Source organism: Lepeophtheirus salmonis, chromosome 4, assembly GCF_016086655.4.
Source record: "Lepeophtheirus salmonis chromosome 4, UVic_Lsal_1.4, whole genome shotgun sequence".
Lineage (NCBI taxonomy): Eukaryota > Metazoa > Arthropoda > Copepoda > Siphonostomatoida > Caligidae > Lepeophtheirus > Lepeophtheirus salmonis.
In genome coordinates, this window is record NC_052134.2 from 7,376,460 (window position 1) to 7,398,377 (window position 21,918).

Consider the following 21,918-nt stretch of genomic DNA (forward strand, 5'->3'; position numbering starts at 1 on the left):
GTAATTGTGTTGTAGGCCTATTAATAATAAGGAAATGTGTGCCTTGTTCTTGTGTTGTGTTTCCATATATATTATTATTTGTCTTCTTTAAAATGAAGGATTCCTTCCTAAGTTTGTTCATACATACGTACTTGCACATTTATTAAGTTTAATAATTAAACAGTAGGAATAAGAGTTAAATAAAACAACTACTCTGCTACATATATCTATGTTTATAATAATTGTGCAGTATCTTGCAAATGTATTTAAGTACATTTTATCTCCACTCTGGTTGTTGCAATTTTATGCTGTGTCACTAAAATTACTTTTTTTTAAAAGCCCATCCTATATATTTGTATCTATCTTGTTCATAAGAACTGGGGTATGGCTATGTAGGTAGGTATTACTACTTTTTAGGCACCTACTTATTAGATCCTCTTCTTTTTTGAGTACATTGTCAAGGAAATTCCAAGACTCTGACTCAGGAATGAGAGAGAAAACCCAAAAAAGAAGGTAAATTCCCTCTTATTTCCACTAAGAGCCATCAAGGTTCTTAAGTTTAAAATCCGTTCGCTATGAGATATTTACGTGAAATCAGCATTATGATGTCGTCAAAAGGGATCTCAAGTTCTGACAAATGAAGAATAATACAGGCGGTTGAAGCAAAAATGAAACATCACTCTGATGGTGTGTATCTTCCTAGTTTTTATACACATCTTTTTAATAGTATTAGCTTATTAAATAGTTCAAACTAGACACTTTTGATCCTTCAACAATTTATCTGTCCAACACCTCCTTTTAAGATGGAGTCTAATAGGGAGAGCGTGTAAGATCTTCTTGATGCATAACTCTCAACTGGAGATACTACGGATATTATTCCCTGATTCAAGAACCTTGTAGCTAGAGGGTGAATACTTTCTTATTGAGCCTGGGCACAACAAAATACGCACTGATCAGTTATTGACCTGTAAAAAAGCTAATTGATCAGACGTATTCTGTGGCACATTATAAATTTTAAATGCCCACGGTAATTTTATAATAAATGTGTAACTTCAATAAATTTAATGAAGTAATCTGTAAAATTTGGAGGGGCGTAGCTCAGTGGACAACGCACTCTGGAGGAGATTGGATTCATGGTCGCTCCTAGAGAAGAAACTATACTTAATGTATATTGAGTATTGACTCCTAGGACCATTCCTAGGTTAAATGGAGTAATTGTAATAATATGGCATTTACTTATGCTTGAGGATGTTATTTTTGTAATGAACAAGTTTAGAAAAGGAAACACGTTTATTGTGTGTGCTCCTTCTTCCTCTTTGTTCAGTCCTTAATAGTCTGTTCTGGTGGTAACTTTTCCGTCTGAAGTAAGAATTCTCGCCCATCTTGCGTGAAAGTTGTTTAAAAATGCATAATAAAACAAAATATATATGAACTTAAATATAATTATTATATTTCACCTGCACTAATGCTATTTTAATTGTAGAAGGTTCTCCTCTATATAGCAGTAATTTATATTCTCCCCCTCCTCCCATCATATAACAGGCAGCTGATACTATCAATGGTCTTAATTCAGTAATGCAATTAGTCTCGCTCCTGCCTTCTCCTCGCGCTCAATTTTTCTTTACAAAAATGACATCCTTACCTATACTTAATCGGTGCAACTCAAGAAGTATAATATTTAATATTAATATTTAAAAAGAGAGAAATTTGGACTTATTTATTGATAGATGTGATATCATTTAGGAAAACACCATTATTCATTATTAAAAATTGACTTTCCGAGCTTAATTCTGCTGTAGGTATCTAAATATTGGAGTCACGACAATTCAGCCCTAACTCCACGATATATACAGACAGATAAGATATATCATATCTGATGGAAATGATGACTGAGTAATGAAAAGGGTTTGATGTACTCTCTATTAGAAAGTACCATTATTAGGGCATATATATATTTTTTAATATCACATTGAGAATATAAATTATAGGGGTATATGAATATTATAGAGGGGAGGGGGTTATTTCATATTTAAATTTTATTGATCATATGATGAAATTGAGTCAGTAATGTGGAAGCACGATTTTTAATAATTGGAATTGATACAATTCCACGAATATAATCAAATCATATCCTAGCGTTTCCCTTCTCGTCGTCCAAGACGTAGACTCAAGGACCTTATTCTTCTTGTAGTCACACAAGTAGTGAGCCATGTACACCTACAATTTACATAGATTCTTTTTAAAATAATAAATCAGACTTAAAGAACTTCATTGACACCTTCTGTCTAATAATCAAATGGCTAAAAGGATTCCCTTGTGACCCATGATAAAAGCAAGAAGGCTACACCTCCTTTGAAAAATGGGACAAAGAATATCACCATCTCCTTTGAGAGAAAATTGACAAATTATTAGAATGTGTTAGTCATTGGTAGAGTAATAAATTGGAACGTCTTCAACTTTTTTCTTTTATCCTTAGTTTTACATTTAGGGGGTTGAAACCCAGAATGTACAGAGTCTGTATATTATTATTTAATGTTTTCTATATTTGTTATAAAAACATTATCTCCAATAGTGTTCCCTTATTCTCTATTCAACTCTCATCATTGGATGTTACTATAGTAGTAATCCTCTCAAGGAAAGAGCAGCCGGATTTACGGATTTAGTTCAATCCAGGCATGATCCAGAGTTACATTCATCGACTTCACACTGTCATGACGTTCACTACTGGCCTTCATCTTAGCATGTAGCCCAAAAGAATAATCAAGAGGATTCGCATCTGGGCTATAGGGTGACTAATTTGACTGCCCTTATAATTGATATTTTTAGGCAAGCATGGTTAGGTGATCTTTCCTCTCAATGTTCCATCTTTTTTAAAGTTATTAAGAGTCTTTTTAGCCACGCTAATTAGGCTTGAAATCTCAGTTTGATATTTACCCCCCACAAATTTAAGTTGTAATCTTTAGTCGTGAGTCCTATTCTTATTTCAATTAGCCTATAATAAATGTTTGGCTGACAAAGGATATTTCATAGATATATAGCACCTGAATTTTTAAAATAACTCACTTACAATCTCAGAAATTTGAATTGTGAGTGAGTAAATTATCATTTTTCACCCGTATACCCATGTCATCAAACCAATAGTTCGTCAATTTAGGGCATTGCTTTGGATAGTAGGCGCACAACACATAGTTGGTTTGAATAAGGACTAAAAATCAACAAATACTCCTACTTGAACATCATAAAGTAAGTGGTTAAGCCCTGGATGGACAAGAACTACAGAGAAGGCAATTACGTTTAGCAAAAAGATTATGTAGAAGCTCTTATAAGGTCCAAAATAAGAGCAAGAAATTGGCAGGATTCTTGAAATGGGAAATAACAGCCTTCTTCTTGACCTCTCGACTATGCTGTGTGGGGCCAAGTTGAGAGAATAGCTTGTCCGATACCCCACAAAAACGAGGCATATATCAAAGCTACAGGAGTAGGCCAATATGTCGGAAGATTTCTTGGTTTCCTCGTACAAGGCGTTTAGGGCCATGTAGGAGCAATGTTGGCTACAGGGTAGGAGGGGGCCATTTTGAAAAATACACTATGTATCTAGAATTAATCTCTTGCAAAAATAATTATTGACCTAACTTTGGGTATTTATAAGAATCAGGGTGTCAAAGTTCATAAGGATAAATGTTTCCAATTTGCTTCCCCACACTGTACATAGGTGCTTAATTTGATATACAACTATTACCCCTTAATTCATTATGAGAAAAACCTCAGTTGTTTTTTTCTATGCATTTTGATTAATTCTTATTTTCATTCTCCTGTATGAATTTCTTGAATTTATTTCATATCGCCACTTATAACAATATCAGAATGCATAGTCCGGATATGATTGAGTGATCAGGAATAATATGGGAAAGCAAAGTGATTAATCATTTTTCTTTCTATTATTATTTTTTTATTTAGTTGTAATAGCTCATAGCTAGTCTAATAATAACTCTGCCTGGTTGCTTGGTCTCCTACAAAAAACAAAAAAAAACACACACACTAAGTAATTTTGTTTTGAATACAACTAAGGTTGGAACAACAATTGCTTTTAATGAACTTTCTCTAGGAAATTACTAAAAGTAAGTTGTTGTTAGAATGAATTCATTTACTTCCACTTACTACTGTGGTTGGTTGTATGAGATCATCATTATCCCCCATTTTCTCTCTGTTTTGTTTCATAGAGTTAAGACTTTCATGATTAGTTTTTCACCTTTCTGCTTTGAAAAGATATTGAGTTGGTACAGGGTGCAGCAACTTAACTTCCTTTTGTACAGTATGGAAAACATTTCAGAAACATCACTTGTATCTTAATACTTATTATTTACAACTATCTTTTTTATGGTATCAGTGTGTGAAGTAGTTCAAACTGAATACTTTTGATCCTTGAACAATTTGTCTATATAACACCTCAGTTCAAAATGGAGTCCAAGAGGCAACGCGTGTCAGATTTTTTCGATGTATGACTCTCAACTGGAGATATTACCCTGCTACTGGAAGCTGGTGACTACTGTCAAGAAGCTGAAGGAGGGTGGAGAAGAAAAGAAGCCTATCTATCATGGACATCAGTACTGGGAATTTGTTGTGTAGTTATAATTTTAAGTCCTCGTTGGACTCTGAGTCGAATTGGAGTTCCACATCGGAGACATTCTAGCTAATATCCTTGTTTATGCATTTTTCTCCTTCCTCTCTTGTCACAGCTGATTGTAGCTGATCTCATGAAACGTCATGAGTATTATTCTTTCTCTGCTCCGCAACATATTTCAAATTGTCAGGGATACCATGTTGATATTTGGTCTCTTTTTATTTAACATGGTCATTTTACACTGAATTGGACATCAAAATGTATTCAGTACAGATGTATTTTATTAGCCATTTGATGAAGTTTCTACAATAATTGTTTTGGAAATTTTTTATAAAGATATCAACAATGAACCCTCTAATTATAATGCAATTTGGGTCATCTTTAAAAACATTTTGTAATAAATATCTAGTGTAGATCTTATATAGACTAGATATTAGATACATAGTCGCTTTTTACAGCCATTCAGAGCAAGACAATAGGATCAAAATGTATGTGGGGGGATATCATCAATTTGAGCTGAACATTCCTTTACTTCTCAATTATTTATTGATATTCAAGAAGTATGTCGATGATAATAACTACTATCTCATATACTGTTTATATACCTATATAGAATAGTCAATCATTTGTCCTTTATGACGTCAATAAAGACAGGCGTTGTTCTCCGATCTTTTACACAATATCCATTATATATAATACATCATTATTATTTACGTTAGTGAATGATTATTCCTATTATTGTACTTTGATCACTCTTCATGCTCTTAAGTGGGGTTGAGTGATCTCGTTGATTGACAGAGATGTATTATAAAATATGTCCTAGCTCGAGAGTTTAAATATTAGTATTTGTTGGACTTTGATTGGAGTTGAGGATACACATTGGAGTAATTCCAGTCTATATGTTCTTGCCAAGGTTGTACCCTATTCAGATTCAGTGGTTCTATCGGCCCCAGTTTCAGTTCTTTCATTACAACGGTTTCGGACTTGGGCCTCGGTTCTTTTTTATACAGGCTCAGTTTGGAATGTGCATTTAAAAGAAGGGCTAGGAAATTTGGGCCCAGGAAATGATATTAGATATAAATAGGGTCGCAGATACCCTATACACAGAGTGCGTTGTGCCCCAAGCTCCAGCAGGGCCTAGAAAACTAAAGTTGCTTAAGGTCTTCAAAGTGAGGGCCGTGGCGGGAGGCTAGTCGGGGCGGAGGAAGATGGAGAGTTGAGGATTGTTTTCAGTCTATATATACCTAGTATTACATATGTTTCGTATAAAGGGGGCCTCAGCTTAAAATGTATTATTATAGGGGGGACAATGCATAGTAAAGTTTGTCAAACCTTGCATAGAAAGTAGTATAGTTATCATATTATAGGGCCTGGACAAGCTGAGTAGGGAACTTGGGCCAATAATCTACCCCACCCCTTCCCTTTTTTATTTACACCGTCTTGTACCAACAACCACTTTTCCATATCCATGAGAAGCCCTTAGCTAATAGGAACTCAGATACAACTGTACCACCCTGGCGACCTACAAAAATCATTGGAAAACAAAGCAATTCACAAAAAAAAAACCTCAGAAAATTGACTTATTAATTAAAGCTAATTTATATTTTATAATAGGTATATATTGTATTTTCTTTATATATTCTATATATAGCTAGGAACAAAAGCTCAAGAATCGAGACTGATAAGCAATATATTGCGGTCTTGGTTCGACTTTGTCCAGCGGTTTAAGAACTGGAACCGTTTGACCGATAAGGGGACAACCTTGGTTCTTGCTTGACATGGAGTGGGACTTGTGTTTATGTCCTTCCTCTTATAGCTGCTTGCAGCTGATCTAATAAAATGTCTCAACAGCTGAGCAGTTATCCTCCCAAACATTCCTCAAATGGACGGGTGTCCACGTTGTTTTTTGGTTTCTATTTTTTTTTTCCATAGCGACAGGACATGTGTTTTATGCACTGTGATGCTATTCGGGAGCATTTTGGATAAGTTTAAAAAGAAATCGATTATCAACACGGTAACCCTCACTATTTGAAGATTGTTTTGGAGGAGAGACGCTTATATTCCATGGAGTCCTGTTAGATCAGCTACAATCAGCTATTACGAAGGAGGAGAAGGAAATAAGGACATTCTGATGTCGATCCTAAATTCTACTGAGTTCAACATGGACTTACAATTATAATTCCGCAGCAAATCCTTGAATGTTACTCTTCGTTTTTTTTTTATGGGCACACATAAATGTTTGATCTGGTTTTGAACATAACTTAATGTAGTGGGAAAGGAAGTTCACTCCTCAAGAGTAATAATGACAACAGTACACTGAAGTCCTCAGTCAGAAATAAGTATCAATACAACACTAAGTATGTCGTTGAGTCTAAATGTGTTAGATTTCAAAGCCCTATAATGATGTATCTATAAGCAAGCTTAAAATAGAGTTAAGTTGTTATTTATTCTCAGCTTAACTCTATTGAGATTTTATATATTATGTAACTTACTTGTCTTTAATTCAACCTCATGTTGGTACATACATATTATGGGCACTACTACATTGTTGGAATATGAATTAGGCATGATGATAATGTTAAAAGAAAATGAGATATAAAGAAAGTTCTATGAAGGAGGACGATAAGATAAAGGCGGAATACAAAGTATGTTCTATGATGTACGTCCTACCCTTCTTATCTCACCATCCTCATCATGTCGAATAATCCTTTTTTTTTCCCCCTTCTTTGAGGTCCTTTTTTGGATACCAACACAAAACATTTTGTTGAGAGTATGTATAAATTATAAACTAATATGCATTCATCAACATTCCAATGAATGCATATTAGTGAGTCGATAACCTGTTGGTGGTATACACAATATATATACTTGCGGCCCGTCAATACAAAAGCAAGGTTAATGTCGCACTTTCAATTATAAATATGCTATAAATATACATATTTGAAAGGGGTCATATAATGGCGGCAAAATATAGGCCCGCATAAATACAGTGAGGGCATTTTTTAGTAACCAAAGTGTGTATATGAAATATCAAGTGGTATGAGTTCTTCTGTCGGCCCTTATTTAGCGCCACGGTCATTTTCCGATCACATCCAGTCCAGTCCTACTTGTTGAACTTTAAAGAGGGTAAAATTAATCCCTGGTGACGTCATTGAGTCCAGTTGACTGGTGACCGATTTTATGATTTTTTAAGATCTAAGTGGAAGAATAAGGAATATGTCGAGAGTCCACTACATTGAGAACTGATTACTCGGAGGCCCTACTACAAAATTTAGACCGTCCAATCTAGGGGGGATCTCAAGTTTGTGACAAACACAGACAGGGAGGGAGGATCAAAAATGGTACTTTATTAACGACGTCATAAGTATATGACCCCTAATACAAGTTTACCTATGTCTTAGCTGGGTATTTCGAATCCGGATCCGTGACCCCTCCTATCTCTATTAGTGCGTATATTTTCATATAAATTTTAAAAAAAGTGGACAACATTACTACTCCTTATTTCGATTTTTCGTTCAAGATTGTTATTATGCTAAATCATCGCAATATAATATGTATTGTCTTCATATTATCTACAAACAACGTGTATTCTACACTTTATATAATAGAGTATGTATCTTATCATTTTACAACTTGAAGAAGTGACTGAGCGGATTACGAGAAACCTAATACGTGCTATGTACATACAGATATTTATAAGTACCTATGTATTTCCACGCTTCGTCTTTGTATTTGCCCTTGTAAATAAGTAGGTGTACATTGTTGAAGCTACATAAACCAGGGACTTCCGCATGGGGCTGGCTGGAGGGGCTGTAGCTCTCCCCAAATTAAAGAATTATTTTTTTACTAGGAAATTTAGTATTGGATGTTTTTTTTCAAAAAAATTATATTTGAAATTTAAAAAAAAAAAAAAAAATTGTGTAAAAAGCTGTAGATTTTTGAATTTTTTTTCTTCTCAAAATCCTTATTGCCTCCACTATTAAGTAAGCTAAATGTGTATTTTGGTTACTGAACAGTTTAAAAAAAGCTCGGGAGAAACTATTTTCTTGAACATAATGTGCGTTGCTTCAAAAAAAAATAAAGTTTTGAATTTTTTGTGAATAGCTGTAGATTTTTGAATTTTTTTTTCCCAAAAATTTAATATTTGAAATTTGTTTTCTACAAATATCTTTTCTCTTTTTTATTTTTTTGTGAATGGCTGTGGATGTTTGATTTTTTCCCCAAAAAATTTCATATTTAAAATTTTTTTAAATTTTTGGATGTTTTTTCCAACAAAACAAAATCCAAATACCAAAATACATATATATATATATACATATAATCAGCGGACACTCTGTAAACAGACTTATCATTTACTGATTTACTTGCAATCAATAAAGACACACACAAAATAACGTACGGAATTATTATTATTTTTTAAATGGATTGCGCTGCTGTTCATGCATTCAATTTCATGACATTGGTTTGGTATGTATGAAGAGAAAAGGATTTTGTCGTGCGAGAGACCTTACTTTCTAAAATAAAAAAATTGTCACGTCCAAAAATATTATATATATTATGTACAAAAGTACATGTCTTATAATGATAGTTACAAAGATAAATATTTATTTGAACTAAAGGTATGTAGAGCCATTTGACGGAATTATGTCCATGAGCCTATTGAAGTGTTTCCCCTTGTTTACGTGGAAAATTAATTGGGAAAAGATCCTCATTTTATACACAAATGGTGAAAAAATATATCATGGTTTTTCTGCTCAAAAATATCTATATGAATAAAACAAAGGTTTGTCTGTTTGTATGTATGTCATTTGTAGATATATTTATCATCTAAAAAATAACAATCTACCATAGTTGTGTTGTGTACATGTTGAAACAATAAAATGAGATGAATAGTTATAAAATGTAGGAGTTAAGAGTTCTTGGGGTGAGGATCATGGAATAATTAAATATTCTATGGATGATCCATATATTCATGGTGTCATTTTTGACTATTTTAATACAAATAACTAAAATATAAGTATTCTATACACATTAGAATGTTCAAAGGCCCACAAGTTACAATTCTCAATATTAAATAATCACCATGTAATTTTATAAATCAAGATGAAATGATGATATCAATGTATAGTTGCTGTTTAGAAGGACCCATGTTGATATTAAATAATGCAAACTTGCACAATTTGCTTTATAAAAGTACATACATCGCAGCTTGTTGACAACACACGGTCATATTATCAAATCTTGCAAACGTTTTCCATGTAGCAAAGAGGGTGCACGTTATATTACAAAAAAAGAAATGTATATATATATAGTTGTATAAAAACGCTACGTAAAAATGATTGAAATATCGCAGGCGATTAGGCCATTTATTTAATAGAGCTCAGTACTATAAAATATTAGTAAAAAAACTTATTTTTAACAACGAGTATGTGTAGCTAAAAATCATTAAAATAAAATAAGTGATTGTTACTTTAGATGAGGTTTAGCAACAAGGCTGTGTAGCTGAAGTTTAGCCAGGTAGCCCTCCATGGCTCATCATATCCATATTATTAATTTATTTTTGTTATTATTATTCTTTTATTCTTGAGGGGAGAACATATAAGTATTGAGTAACTACGTGGTAGTGTGCTCATAAAAAACGGAGAATAACATTGATGATTTCGTTTATATTGTTGAAACAAAGTTTGTCGTTTCGTCGGCCCCTTAACTCTGGGCAATCCCGATTGATACCATTAGTCACTCATTGAAACATCTACATTTATTCTTACGTCTAATTGTTTTTCTTTTATCGTTATTAGAATGTAGGCATGTAAACTTACTTTTGCATTGTAAAAAATAGATATTTAATGTCAATACTATCATTACGGACAAGTGTGGATCGATATTTCCCTATGGGAGGAGAATAAAAGCCATAATATTTATTTTTTCGTTGTGTTTGTTAACTATTTTAGTTATTTGGGTTATTTACCGTGTTGTAGTAAGGTTGTCATACTTGTAAGACAATTGGAAACTCCTTCATTCAGGTTCGATGAATTCGGGGTTTCTGCATATATTTGAGTAGTCTTTGAAACCTCAAACCCCTTCCATCATCAAATATTTAATCTTGCATAAATTAATACTGAAAGGGTAATAGTGGAATTTAAGGCTATGATATTGAGATATATATTCATTTGCAAAAAAAAAACAACAACTTAGAATTTACACATTTTGTGACTCTGTAGATGATTTTTAAGCTTTTGTGTTAAAATATAGAAAAACTGGTTCAGAACATTGTGTTCTACCCACGTCAGATTATCCAAAAAAAAAAGTGGTTCATAACGAAGGGAAATGTCTGATTTCATGTAAGAAACTTGAAATTTGATTTAAAGATGGAGATTTGATTAAGAACCATGCATTCAGCATTGATAAAGTCCGTATCTTTTTAACTCTAAAACTTGAGGACAGGTTCAGCCTGAGATATTGTACCATCCTATGGAAACGGATTGCGTGAGGCTTAAATCCAAATCAAAAAATTTGATTTTTTGAAAAAAATATTTTCACATATTTCTAAATAAAATGTGGAGCCTTTTTAACGGCCTTTTTAAATGAATTGTGTCCATATTTCATTTAATAGCCTTTTTTATTTTAGAAAATAGAAATACTTTTTTTTAAATGACCTTTTTAGAAAGACCTTTATTGGAAAATACATTTCTAATCTATTTTTTTCAATCAAGCGCGATGCTTATTAAAAGCGTGGGGCTGCAGTTGTTGAATTGGCCTAAGGTTAGTCATTCTTGGGGGGATGTGTAATTTTATGTACCGAGGCTACTCGACTGGCAGCCTGTGGTTCGAATTTCTTAGTGTTGCAATTAGACTGCAGGCCCTATAAGGTGAAAATGAAGTTTAATAACATGAACATACTGGTGGCAGTTATCCGAGACTATTCTTTCATTGGAACCTATTCACCTGGACCTTTGTTCATAATAGTTGAGTAGCCTTTCTATATTACATACCCCCACAGTACTATCGACGCCATTGGTTATATCATTAAAAAAGGACAAAGGAATAAGTTTCTATTTATAACTTGGGTTATTACTTAGAGTTGACTATCATTCATCTCCCTCATTCAACGGTGACAATTATGGTATAATTAGTGCTGTAAATGGTTTTTTCTAAGACGTAATCTCACTTTCCTAGCCTTCTAAAAAGGATCAATGCCATTACGTATTACCTTTTTAGAAATGAGAAGAAATAATATGGATGTTTAATGTCTTTGTCGATAGTCTGATTATTTTTAATTGTAGTATATGGAAAGTAACTCTTTGATATTATGGCAACCATCTCATAATCCTTTTTTGTTTTTCCATTACGTTCCTTTTTTAAAAGAAATGATAGAAGTGCTTGATCATTGAATTTCTATTTATATAAGAATATATAGTGAAGAGTTATGTAAGATTGATTAAATGAAAGAGTTTGAACGTATCAGTGTTGGTTCTTTTTTTTTTTTTTTCCCTACTCTTTTTATGTTTATATATATGAACAAAGTAAGAAGAAAGTTGAGTTTATCTTTTTCAAGCAAAAAAATGCGTGTTGAGTTTACAGAGCAAAATTATTCTATAAAAAATAATGATAAAGGCTCATAGCTTCTTTTTTTTTTTTTCAAAAAAGCGAAAGTTCTTTTAACAACTTACAAAAGAGGAATTCTGTTCGGAACAATGGTGTTTTATTTTCTAACGCAACCTCGTGCAGTCTACCCATACAAGTACGATCTCCATAATTTAATATCCTCCTCCTGAGGTCTAAGTGTACACACACATACTTATTGACAGCATAAACCACATTTGAATGATATCTCTTTGTAACTAGTAGCAACGTCAACCACACACTAAGCTACTGGTTCCTTCCTAATAGAAAGAGAGAGAAACACACACTTTTATCTATTTTCATTTTGGTATAAATGGTTGTTTTTAACCATTATATATGCAATTGTGGTTTGTCTCTTTTAACGTACTTATAATATATTCTTATATTAATATTTAATGACTGCATCCGAATCAACTAGGATAGTTCTATATGTAAAATAGCTTTAGAGGCGTCCGCAGGAATATGTTGGGGGGCTTGGTTTTTGGATCTTTTTGAAAAAGAAGTCAAAAATCCACAACTGTTTCCAAAAATTACATTTTTTGGAAATTTTCTGTCATACAATCTTACACTTATGTCTACCATGACTCGTGACGAAATGTGTTTGTTAAGGAATGATTTTGCAGGATGATGACGAGACAAACCATTATTATTTTTGAATATTTTGTTTGATTAAAACAAAATACTTTCTTTTCTGAACGAAATACTCACGATACTAAATGCCAGAGACACGGGAACGAGCAACTTGACTTGATCTCACAATCAAAGATTCCTTATTTATTCAGTCCATCGTTCATTTGAACTGTGAGTACTAGAATTGATTTAAATGGAAGAAAAAAACTTCAGTGACGTCATCAATTACCAAACTTTATCAGTTTTAGGACTGATATACAATAATGAACTAGATAGGACTCACGTCTTCAGTCCTAATTAAGGACCGTCACAAAACGTACTATTTGATAAAAACTCAAGAAAAGCTTAAGCACAGTGGCGTTCGCAGGATTATATTTTGGGGGTAAATAAAATGGATATGAGGACTTGATCAAAATATATTGAAGGACTCGGACTTACAATATAAGGGTTTTTTCCCACACCTGACAAATGTGTTGAAGAGAAAACGACATTTAATAAATGGGTATGTGACGAAACTAAACGAAATGAATACTGATATCATCCTCATCAATACCCATGAGGACAAGTGAGACTTTAGTGGTCAAATAACTATGTATTCAAATTCTTGTGGGGTTATATATACATATATATATAGGTACTTGAAAAGTGATTATGTATATTATATATATTTTGATTATTATGTATTAAATTTGATTAGGATGAAGTGTAACGTAGATAGAAAACACTTTTGATAATAGTGAATACACCTTGTAGGAGGTATTTATACATATTTACTTATTTGAGAGCAGGGATTTGTGTGTGTAGAGACCAAAATTAAAAAAAGTATGAGCTTAAGCTCAACTTCCGTACTGCTCTTTTTCCAAGGCTATTTATTTCTCCCTCTCATTATTTCCATGTTTATTAAAATTACATTGGATGTTGTATCTATGTATATGTTCATTAGGGAGGTTTGATTTTCAACTTTATTCGAATTTTGATTATGGCTAGTACGGAAAAGTTGTCATAGGGTATGAATATTAGCAATGCAAAATTGCATTGTCCTACGTGGTAGTTCAAAGTTGTTTGAAAAAAGGCTCAAACTCTTTACTTTGTGAATATACCTAGATACTAAAAATGCATTTTTAGTTATTTTGCATTCAATAGTTTTGATAGACATTGTTCTAACATATAAAAAGTATTCAAAAAATGTTTTTTTTTGTTGTTGTTGAATTGTCGTAGTGAGCAAACAAAGAGGAAAAAGTTAGGAAAATATGATGATCCGCGTATAGCGCGCATCATTTTTATTTTTTTAATATATTTTTAGAACGGAAAGATCTGATGGTATTCTCTCTTTTTGCTTATTTTGTATAGGTTAGACTAATGTCTATCATCATTAACTAAGGTAAAATAATGATGAATGCAGTATTTTAATCTATATTGGTGAAATAAATAACTTTTGTCTCCTTTCAAACTTTGAACAGGATGTGCTACATTAAGATGGCATCGTAGGAAAATAAAATCTTACATAGGTTATTTTCCCACCATATCACAACTTATCCAAACTAGCAGTAATAAAAATATGAAAAAAAGTTTTAAAAAAAAAGCCACTCTATATTACATACATAAACCTTTTGACTACATACAAAATACCCATATTATGCGTAATATATCCTCAATATCTTATGTGAATGACAATAAAAGGATTTGCAAGGACTCAAGTCTATTACTATATAGGTCCTTTGGCCCATTCAAACACCATCATTATCATCAGGGAAGGAGCAATCAGGGGTGTCCGCTGTAGCCCCCTCCAAATTAAGGAATTTTTGGTTTTTTACAATAATTTTTCTTGTCAGGATGGAAAATTTTTACACGGAAATAGGACAAAAAAGTAATATTTGAAATTTTTCCAAAAAAAAAAAAAAAAATGAGAACAGTTCTGGATTTTGAATTTAGTTTTTTGGAGATAACTATGGATTTTGGAAATTTTTCAAAAAAAAAATTATTATTTGAAATTTTTTTCCTACAATTTTAATTTTATAATTTTTTCCCCCAAAAAAATTAAGTTTTTGTGAATGGATATGGATTTTTGAAATTTTTTTCCAAAAAATTTCATATAAGAAAATTTAAAAAAAAAAAATAAATATATTCTAAATATATTTAATATTTAATTGGCAAAAAAAAACAATTTATGAAATTTCTTGGCATAGCAATGGAATTTCGGAATTTTTTTCAAAAAATTCCAAAAATTAAGCTCCCCCAAAAAAAAAAAAAAAAAAAAAAGACTTAAAAACTAAAACAAAAAAACTCATCATATATATATATTTATAATATTTAGGACGCCCCTAAAATTATATAATAAGAAAGTGTGGTCATATATACATCATGGAAGTACTATTTTTCCATTCTACTTTGATGTAGGGACTTATAATGTCGTCTCTGATTGATGTACGACGTCTTCTTACTCTGGGGAGAAGGCTTTCCCGGTTGGGATGTATCTAATTACTTACAAAAGAATGGTGTAACGGTGACTTATTTTCTCTCTCTTTTTGATTTGGATAGAATTCAAAATATGTAATAGTATATCCATAGTAATAAAGTCGTCTTTTTCCTGCCCTAGTGGAGGGGGCGAATTTCACTTTATTATCGTTTATTATTATTATTATTATTATTTCTATTTCAATTCCTTGTAGCGATGATGATGGTAGTACATATATTTATATACAGACGTAGTGCTGGTACTCTCTGTGTGTGTACCTTCTTCCCAAACAAGGTCTTACAAAGCAGTGCTGCGATCATTAAATATGTTTTTCTCTTCCACTTATTTTGCCCCCTCCCGCATAAACCCGGAACATCATTGACTGTACGCAATCAACCTTTCTATTTTTTGAGGCATTCCACCTCCTTCCCCCTATGTCTGGAGTGTAGTTCATATAATCTATGAATAAATGAATTTAAGGGGGTACTTTACTTTGGAAAAAAGAATCAATTTAACTCCCCCTTACATAGTCAAAAAAGTGCCATGATTTTCATATTCTGAATGGGAAGCCTATAACTTCATATCTATGTACCACCTATGTTAATGTATATACATAAGTCAAATACCTCTTACGCTTTCGGCAGCAAGCCCTACTATAAAACGCACCATCAACCACTTTGGCGGCCACTTACCTAACAGTCCCCTCTCTTCTTGCCTTAATTCATGTATACCAGTCTCTTGATTGAAACGCATACCTGTTCCTACGTTCCCTTTTCTTCTTCTTATTATTATTTGACGTATTCTTCACTGCAACCACCATAATCTCCTACAATACCACCAGCATAATCAAAGTCCTCTACTACGGAAGGAATCATCCTTATTATCTCTCATTCTTGCAGTTGTTTTGTTATATTTGTCATGTGTACGTACAATGAATGCAGTTTGTTGTCCCTGACCAAGTGACTTTTTTTTTATCAGTATGGGTTTAATCAGTGATCGCAAAAGTAAGAACAAGGACCCTGGAAAAAAATCCAAAAACTTTTTTGGGGGATCCCTACCTTATAGTTCCTCTCAGCATAATAAGGACAGCAATCCTGCAAGTATTCATAATCCTCTAGCGGTGGGAGCACGCAAATATCCTGCTGGTTACTACACTACTCCAGTACATGGGAGTAGTGGTTCTTCTTGGTCACATCCTGCACAGCCCAAAGCTAATCCCCATGTCAATCCTCGCTATCAAACATGGGTAGCTCCACGAAAACAGCCCTCTCTTGGCCAACTGGTACCACTTCTATTTTATTTTTTAAGCCCCATTAATCATTTTTTTTAACATCGTCAAAATTAATGTGTGCCTCAACTGTAGTATGTATACTTATATCCTTTTTTTTATATAATTACTTTTTAGAGAGTGGATCCAGAGCTGGTATTCACAAAGCAAGAACGAATCGGTAAAGGTTCCTTTGGAGAGGTCTATAAAGGAATCGATAATCGCACTCAGCAAATTGTAGCCATCAAGATAATTGATCTCGAAGAAGCTGAAGATGAAATCGAAGACATTCAGCAAGAAATCATGGTCCTTTCCCAATGTGACTCTCCCTTTGTTACCAAATACTTTGGGTCCTACCTCAAGGGAACTAAGTTATGGATCATCATGGAATATCTTGGTGGGGGCTCCGCCCTGGATCTCATGAAGGCTGGTAGTTTCGAGGAATCCCACATACAAATCATACTTCGTGAAATTCTTAAAGGCTTGGACTATTTACATAGCGAAAAGAAATTACATCGTGACATTAAAGGTATATATAAATTTAACAATATGTAACTGGAACAAATCCTCTTGAATTTATCATGAATCCATTTATCCGTTTCTCCTTCCCCTTTCTGATTACTCTTACTAGTAAAGTTAAATAAATTTCCCTTGGTAAATAACAACTTATCATCCTCCCACGTCGTCTTTTGAAAAGTTACAAAAATCCTCTTAGAAAGTTATCATCATAATATTTATATATCATTGGATTTGTAGAATTTTTACAATCTATACATTAGGAACAATTAATTTCATCTTACTTGAGTTATTTTTTTTTTTTTAAATAAAAAATGTATCCGTTGTTTTTTTCTGAAAAAAATGAAGACATTAGTTTGTTTACTTTTGGAAAAATATGTAAGACAAATACGAGTGTTTTCTTTCTTTAAATATATTACACAAAAATAAAAAACACACACGACTCTAGGCCTCATACAGAGCCATTAAATTGATTACCACTACCCTTCATTATAATCGCTTAAATGCATGTTTGTATTGTATGATCACATGGGTATAACTTAATCTCAAAGCCGTTATTACAATCCGTGATTCTTATGTTTTGACTGTTATCTTTTCTTGTCTTTCAAATAGCTGCAAATGTATTACTGAGTAATACTGGAGATGTCAAATTAGCAGATTTTGGTGTCGCAGGACAGCTTACTAATACTACAAGTAAACGCAATACATTCGTTGGAACTCCCTTCTGGATGGCCCCTGAGGTCATAAAACAATCAGCTTATGACGCAAAAGCTGATATTTGGTCTCTTGGAATTACAGCCATTGAACTTGCCAAAGGCGAGCCACCCAATTCCGAAATGCATCCCATGAGAGTTCTCTTCCTTATTCCTAAAAATAATCCTCCGCAACTGACGGGTAATTATTCAAAGGCATTCAAAGAGTTTATAGAGGCGTGTCTTAACAAGGATCCTGAAAATGTAAGCCACATTCAATCAAAATATGTATATAATTAGATTTGTAAATCATACACACTTTTTGTATGTAAACAAAACAAAAAAATGACTTAATTAGAGTTTGAAGAATGTTTTGTAGTAGAGCAGCTTTGCTATCATGACATTTCAATAGATTAGCTACAAGGAGCTATAAGAGGACATATGCAGAAGTTATTCCGATGTCGATGATGCTCAATTATGCTCTGTCAGGGACTGACTCCCCTGCTAATCATCTGTTTTACTCTCTGTCATTTATGAGAACACAGATTTTATACTTCAATGTTCCCTTCTCAAGTATTAAAGAATTTGGTAAATTAAAAAACACTCACTCGCTAGAAAAGGTGTATAAATTACAAATCTATGTATAATTATTTAAGTAGGTTCGTAACATTTCTTATAATATTATTTCAGAGGCCCACAGCAAAAGAGTTACTCCGTCATCCCTTTGTTAAAAAAGCGAAACGAAATAATCATCTCATGGATTTAATTGATCGCTATAAGAAATGGCGAGCAACTCGAAGCTCCACGGGTGAGTCTGACGATTCTGACACGGATAATTCTGATAATGAAAGGAATTCCAACAACGATGATTCGGATTGGATCATGACGGTCAAAGGAGCTCCACCTCCGTCCTATGAAGAAGCCATTAACAAAATTTCACCCTCTTCAAACAAAAGTACTGCTCCTCTTATAGAGCAGTTTAATAAGCAAGTGGTGGATGTTGCCAAGGATCATCACCATCAACTGCATCATCCCATCTCACCAGTCAAGGAAAGATCTCTTCATCATGCACCGCCTCCTTCCAACAACAACAACACCACCAACAATAATAATAATAATAATAACAATACTAATAACTCCAACGCCAATAACATTAACAACAATAACCATCGCCACTCCTCCCATCATCAGCAACAGCCTACTCCAAGCCAGCAACAACAACAACCACAACAGAACAACAATAAAATCATAACTAAAAGTGATTTAAATCTGGTAAGTTCCACCCTACATAGAGCTATATATAATTCCTGTGTAAAAGTGTCAATTTCTTCGTATTACAATGTCTTATTTAATTACAATCAATCATGGTCATTCTAATCACCAACAATGATACGATCATTTCATTTTGATACATTAAAAATACGTGGTTATTTGTACTGGTACAAAGTGTTACTAGAGAGCGCTCTTATCATATGGCTTCATATCAACTGTTGCTGGGGAATTTATGACATATATATATATTACTTTGCTAAAATTCCAAGATTTTCAAGTATGTATGTACTAGCTGAAGTACCCAAACTTGTTTGGAATTTTTAATTAAATTTTGTGACCCATTTTGAGGATATAGAAGATCCCAAGACAAATATTGACATAAATAAAAGTTGCTTAAAATCGTCGCAGCCTTATTTTTAATGTAAACAATTGAAAACTTCTTCAGTATTATATTATTTGTGCTTTAAGGAGAACTGTCATGTCGGTACATTTATTGTATATGCGACCTTTTCGCCAAAAATATAAAGGCAAAAATCCATTGGTTGGAATTATTCAATACTTGTTGAGAGTTGCACATCAACAGTAATGATTCGAATTCAACCAATCATCACATTTAAAACACTGATACGGGAAATAGAAGCAGAAAAATGGTTAATCTAGTAATTTTTTGAGTTAGTGAGGTAACGCTGTGATGTATATGTCAAAAAGTTCCCCCAGCAACAGCTGGTTGCCTCCTCGATCAATCTATATTTATCTATGATTTTTACAATTACAAATACATGGCCTTTTTCACATAAATTCTAACTCCTTCATTTGCTACCTTAAGTGCGGGTATAGAAATTGATGATAATTATTCATTGTAGAAAATTAAAAAAATATTTCTAGCTTGTGTTTGTGTTGACGGACATAAATTTAATTACTAATAATTATCTTCCAGCATCGTTCTTCCACAACAGCGGAAAAATCCATCAAATCATCTTCCAGATCCATGGAAAATCTAGATCAACAGCAGCAGCAATCCAACATTGTCAGTGGACAGAGACGAAATAATACGCCTTTGTCTTCATCACCTAATAATCCGTCTTATAATCCCCTGGTTAAAGAGAAAAGGCAGTCAAGGGAGCACGGAAGTAGTGGCAGTAGTAATGCTAGGCATAAAGATGCATCATCGTCCTCCACGAAAAATTCAACTTTACAAAATACCATTCATCCTCTTCTATCTGAGGTAAAATTAAATAAATCAAGGGGCGTACACAACAATATATATATATATAGATATAGATATTTTTTTTTTTTGGGGGCTTAACCCTCTCCAGCCCACCCTTTACGGAAGCCCTTGAAATCCCTTTCTTTTATATATAATTAAACTAATTATTTTTCAATTATTTTCCAGATTCAAAGGCGGTATGCGGGTAGTCGCGTGGCTTCTTCTTCTTCATCACGATCTGGAGGAGGATCCGCTGAAACTTCTATTGAGGAACTACGGAATGCCTTTGAATTAGCAGAACGATCTAGTCCTGGAATAACTGAACTTTTAGTGTCTGAAATACTACGTAAATTAAATCCCAATTTGTCGGACTCGCGTCTAAAGTCCTCTACTTCTAAATTAAGTCATCGTTAATTAATATTATTATTATCAGAATATGTTTTTAAACACGCATTGTTTAAACATTCATTCAAGTTACATACCTACATACATAATATGTGCTGTGCCTGGAGTACGTAAAGAAAAACAATGGACTTCTTGTGCATGAGTTGCACCGCCGCCCTAAATTGATTTTACTTCCCATGGGTTTGTTTCATATATTCATTCATTTGTGGTAATGATGATTATAATATATATTTATTCGTCATTTCTTTCGGTTTTTCTCCTCCCAATCCCCAATAATCATCCACAAAATCTACATTCCAAAAAAAAATCAAAGATGATAAAGAAATTGTAGTATATTCATTAAATATTATTATTATTCAAAAGAGAACCAAATAATAAATATTAGGCTTTCTGTTTCTTCTCTTCTCTTGTTTTTTTGGGGGGGTTTTAATAGGTAATTATCTAAGTACTAATTGAAATGATATTTATTTTTTTGTGACCGACAAATAATTAATTTATTGTCGAACTCTCTTCTTTTTTTTTTTTCTCTCTCTCGTTATTATTATAATCCATGAAAATAAGTCCGTCCTTGATCAGATTGGCAATGACGTATCACATTGTATCCTTCCTACATGTGTGGAATAGAGTGAATAACTTCTTTGTTGGGCATAGAAGAAGTATTTATTTATATATTTTCTTCCAACCCCCAGCCCCAAACTCCTTCCGTCTTAATACCTTGAATTTATTGTTGCTTAAGTTGTGTTTATTTTTTTTTTCTTTTATTCCTCTACAAACAAAATTCCCTCCTTTCAGACCCTTATTTATACATCTACTTCTTCCCAATTATAATTATTACATACATATATTAGTTAATTACTAAAATATTATAAATTTTTTTCGTAAAATTGTATATATATATTATGGAAAAAACCGACTACATCAGAATATATACACCTATATATTAATTTATTTAACAATATTATTTTTCTTTTAAGGTATCTACATTATTTTTTTCTGTATGTATACTTCTTTTTTAAAGAAATGGTTTCTTGATTATTATAAGCATAAACGTGATGATGACATCACGAACTCTTTATACTTTCTATGGTTATATACTTTCTTTCTTTATTAGTATATAATATATATATATATACGGAGGATAATGATGGGTGTGTAAGTTGTGAACTTGAGCAGAAGAAGAAAAGAAAACTAAGGACGACGAATAATTACTGCTTATTAGAATTCTTTAATGGTTGTACTCTCATACATTAA

At 32.9% G+C, this 21,918-nt stretch overlaps 1 protein-coding gene across 3 annotated transcripts in view; it reads left to right on the forward strand.

The window, feature by feature from the left end:
* GckIII (Germinal centre kinase III) overlaps window positions 1-21,611 on the forward strand; it is a 60,169-nt gene extending 38,558 nt beyond the window's left edge. For 2 of the 3 annotated variants that reach the window (XM_040710760.2, XM_040710759.2), the window contains 5 exons: window positions 16,714-17,104; window positions 17,704-18,047; window positions 18,474-19,055; window positions 19,993-20,280; window positions 20,449-21,611. In XM_040710760.2, coding sequence (XP_040566694.1) covers window positions 16,714-17,104; window positions 17,704-18,047; window positions 18,474-19,055; window positions 19,993-20,280; window positions 20,449-20,676 — 1,833 coding nt within the window. In that variant the 3' untranslated portion in view covers window positions 20,677-21,611. Of the gene's footprint in view, window positions 1-15,282; window positions 16,591-16,713; window positions 17,105-17,703; window positions 18,048-18,473; window positions 19,056-19,992; window positions 20,281-20,448 lie in introns of those variants that run through there. The other variant, XM_040710758.2, reaches the window with a different exon arrangement.
* Window positions 21,612-21,918: the final 307 nt, after the last annotated feature.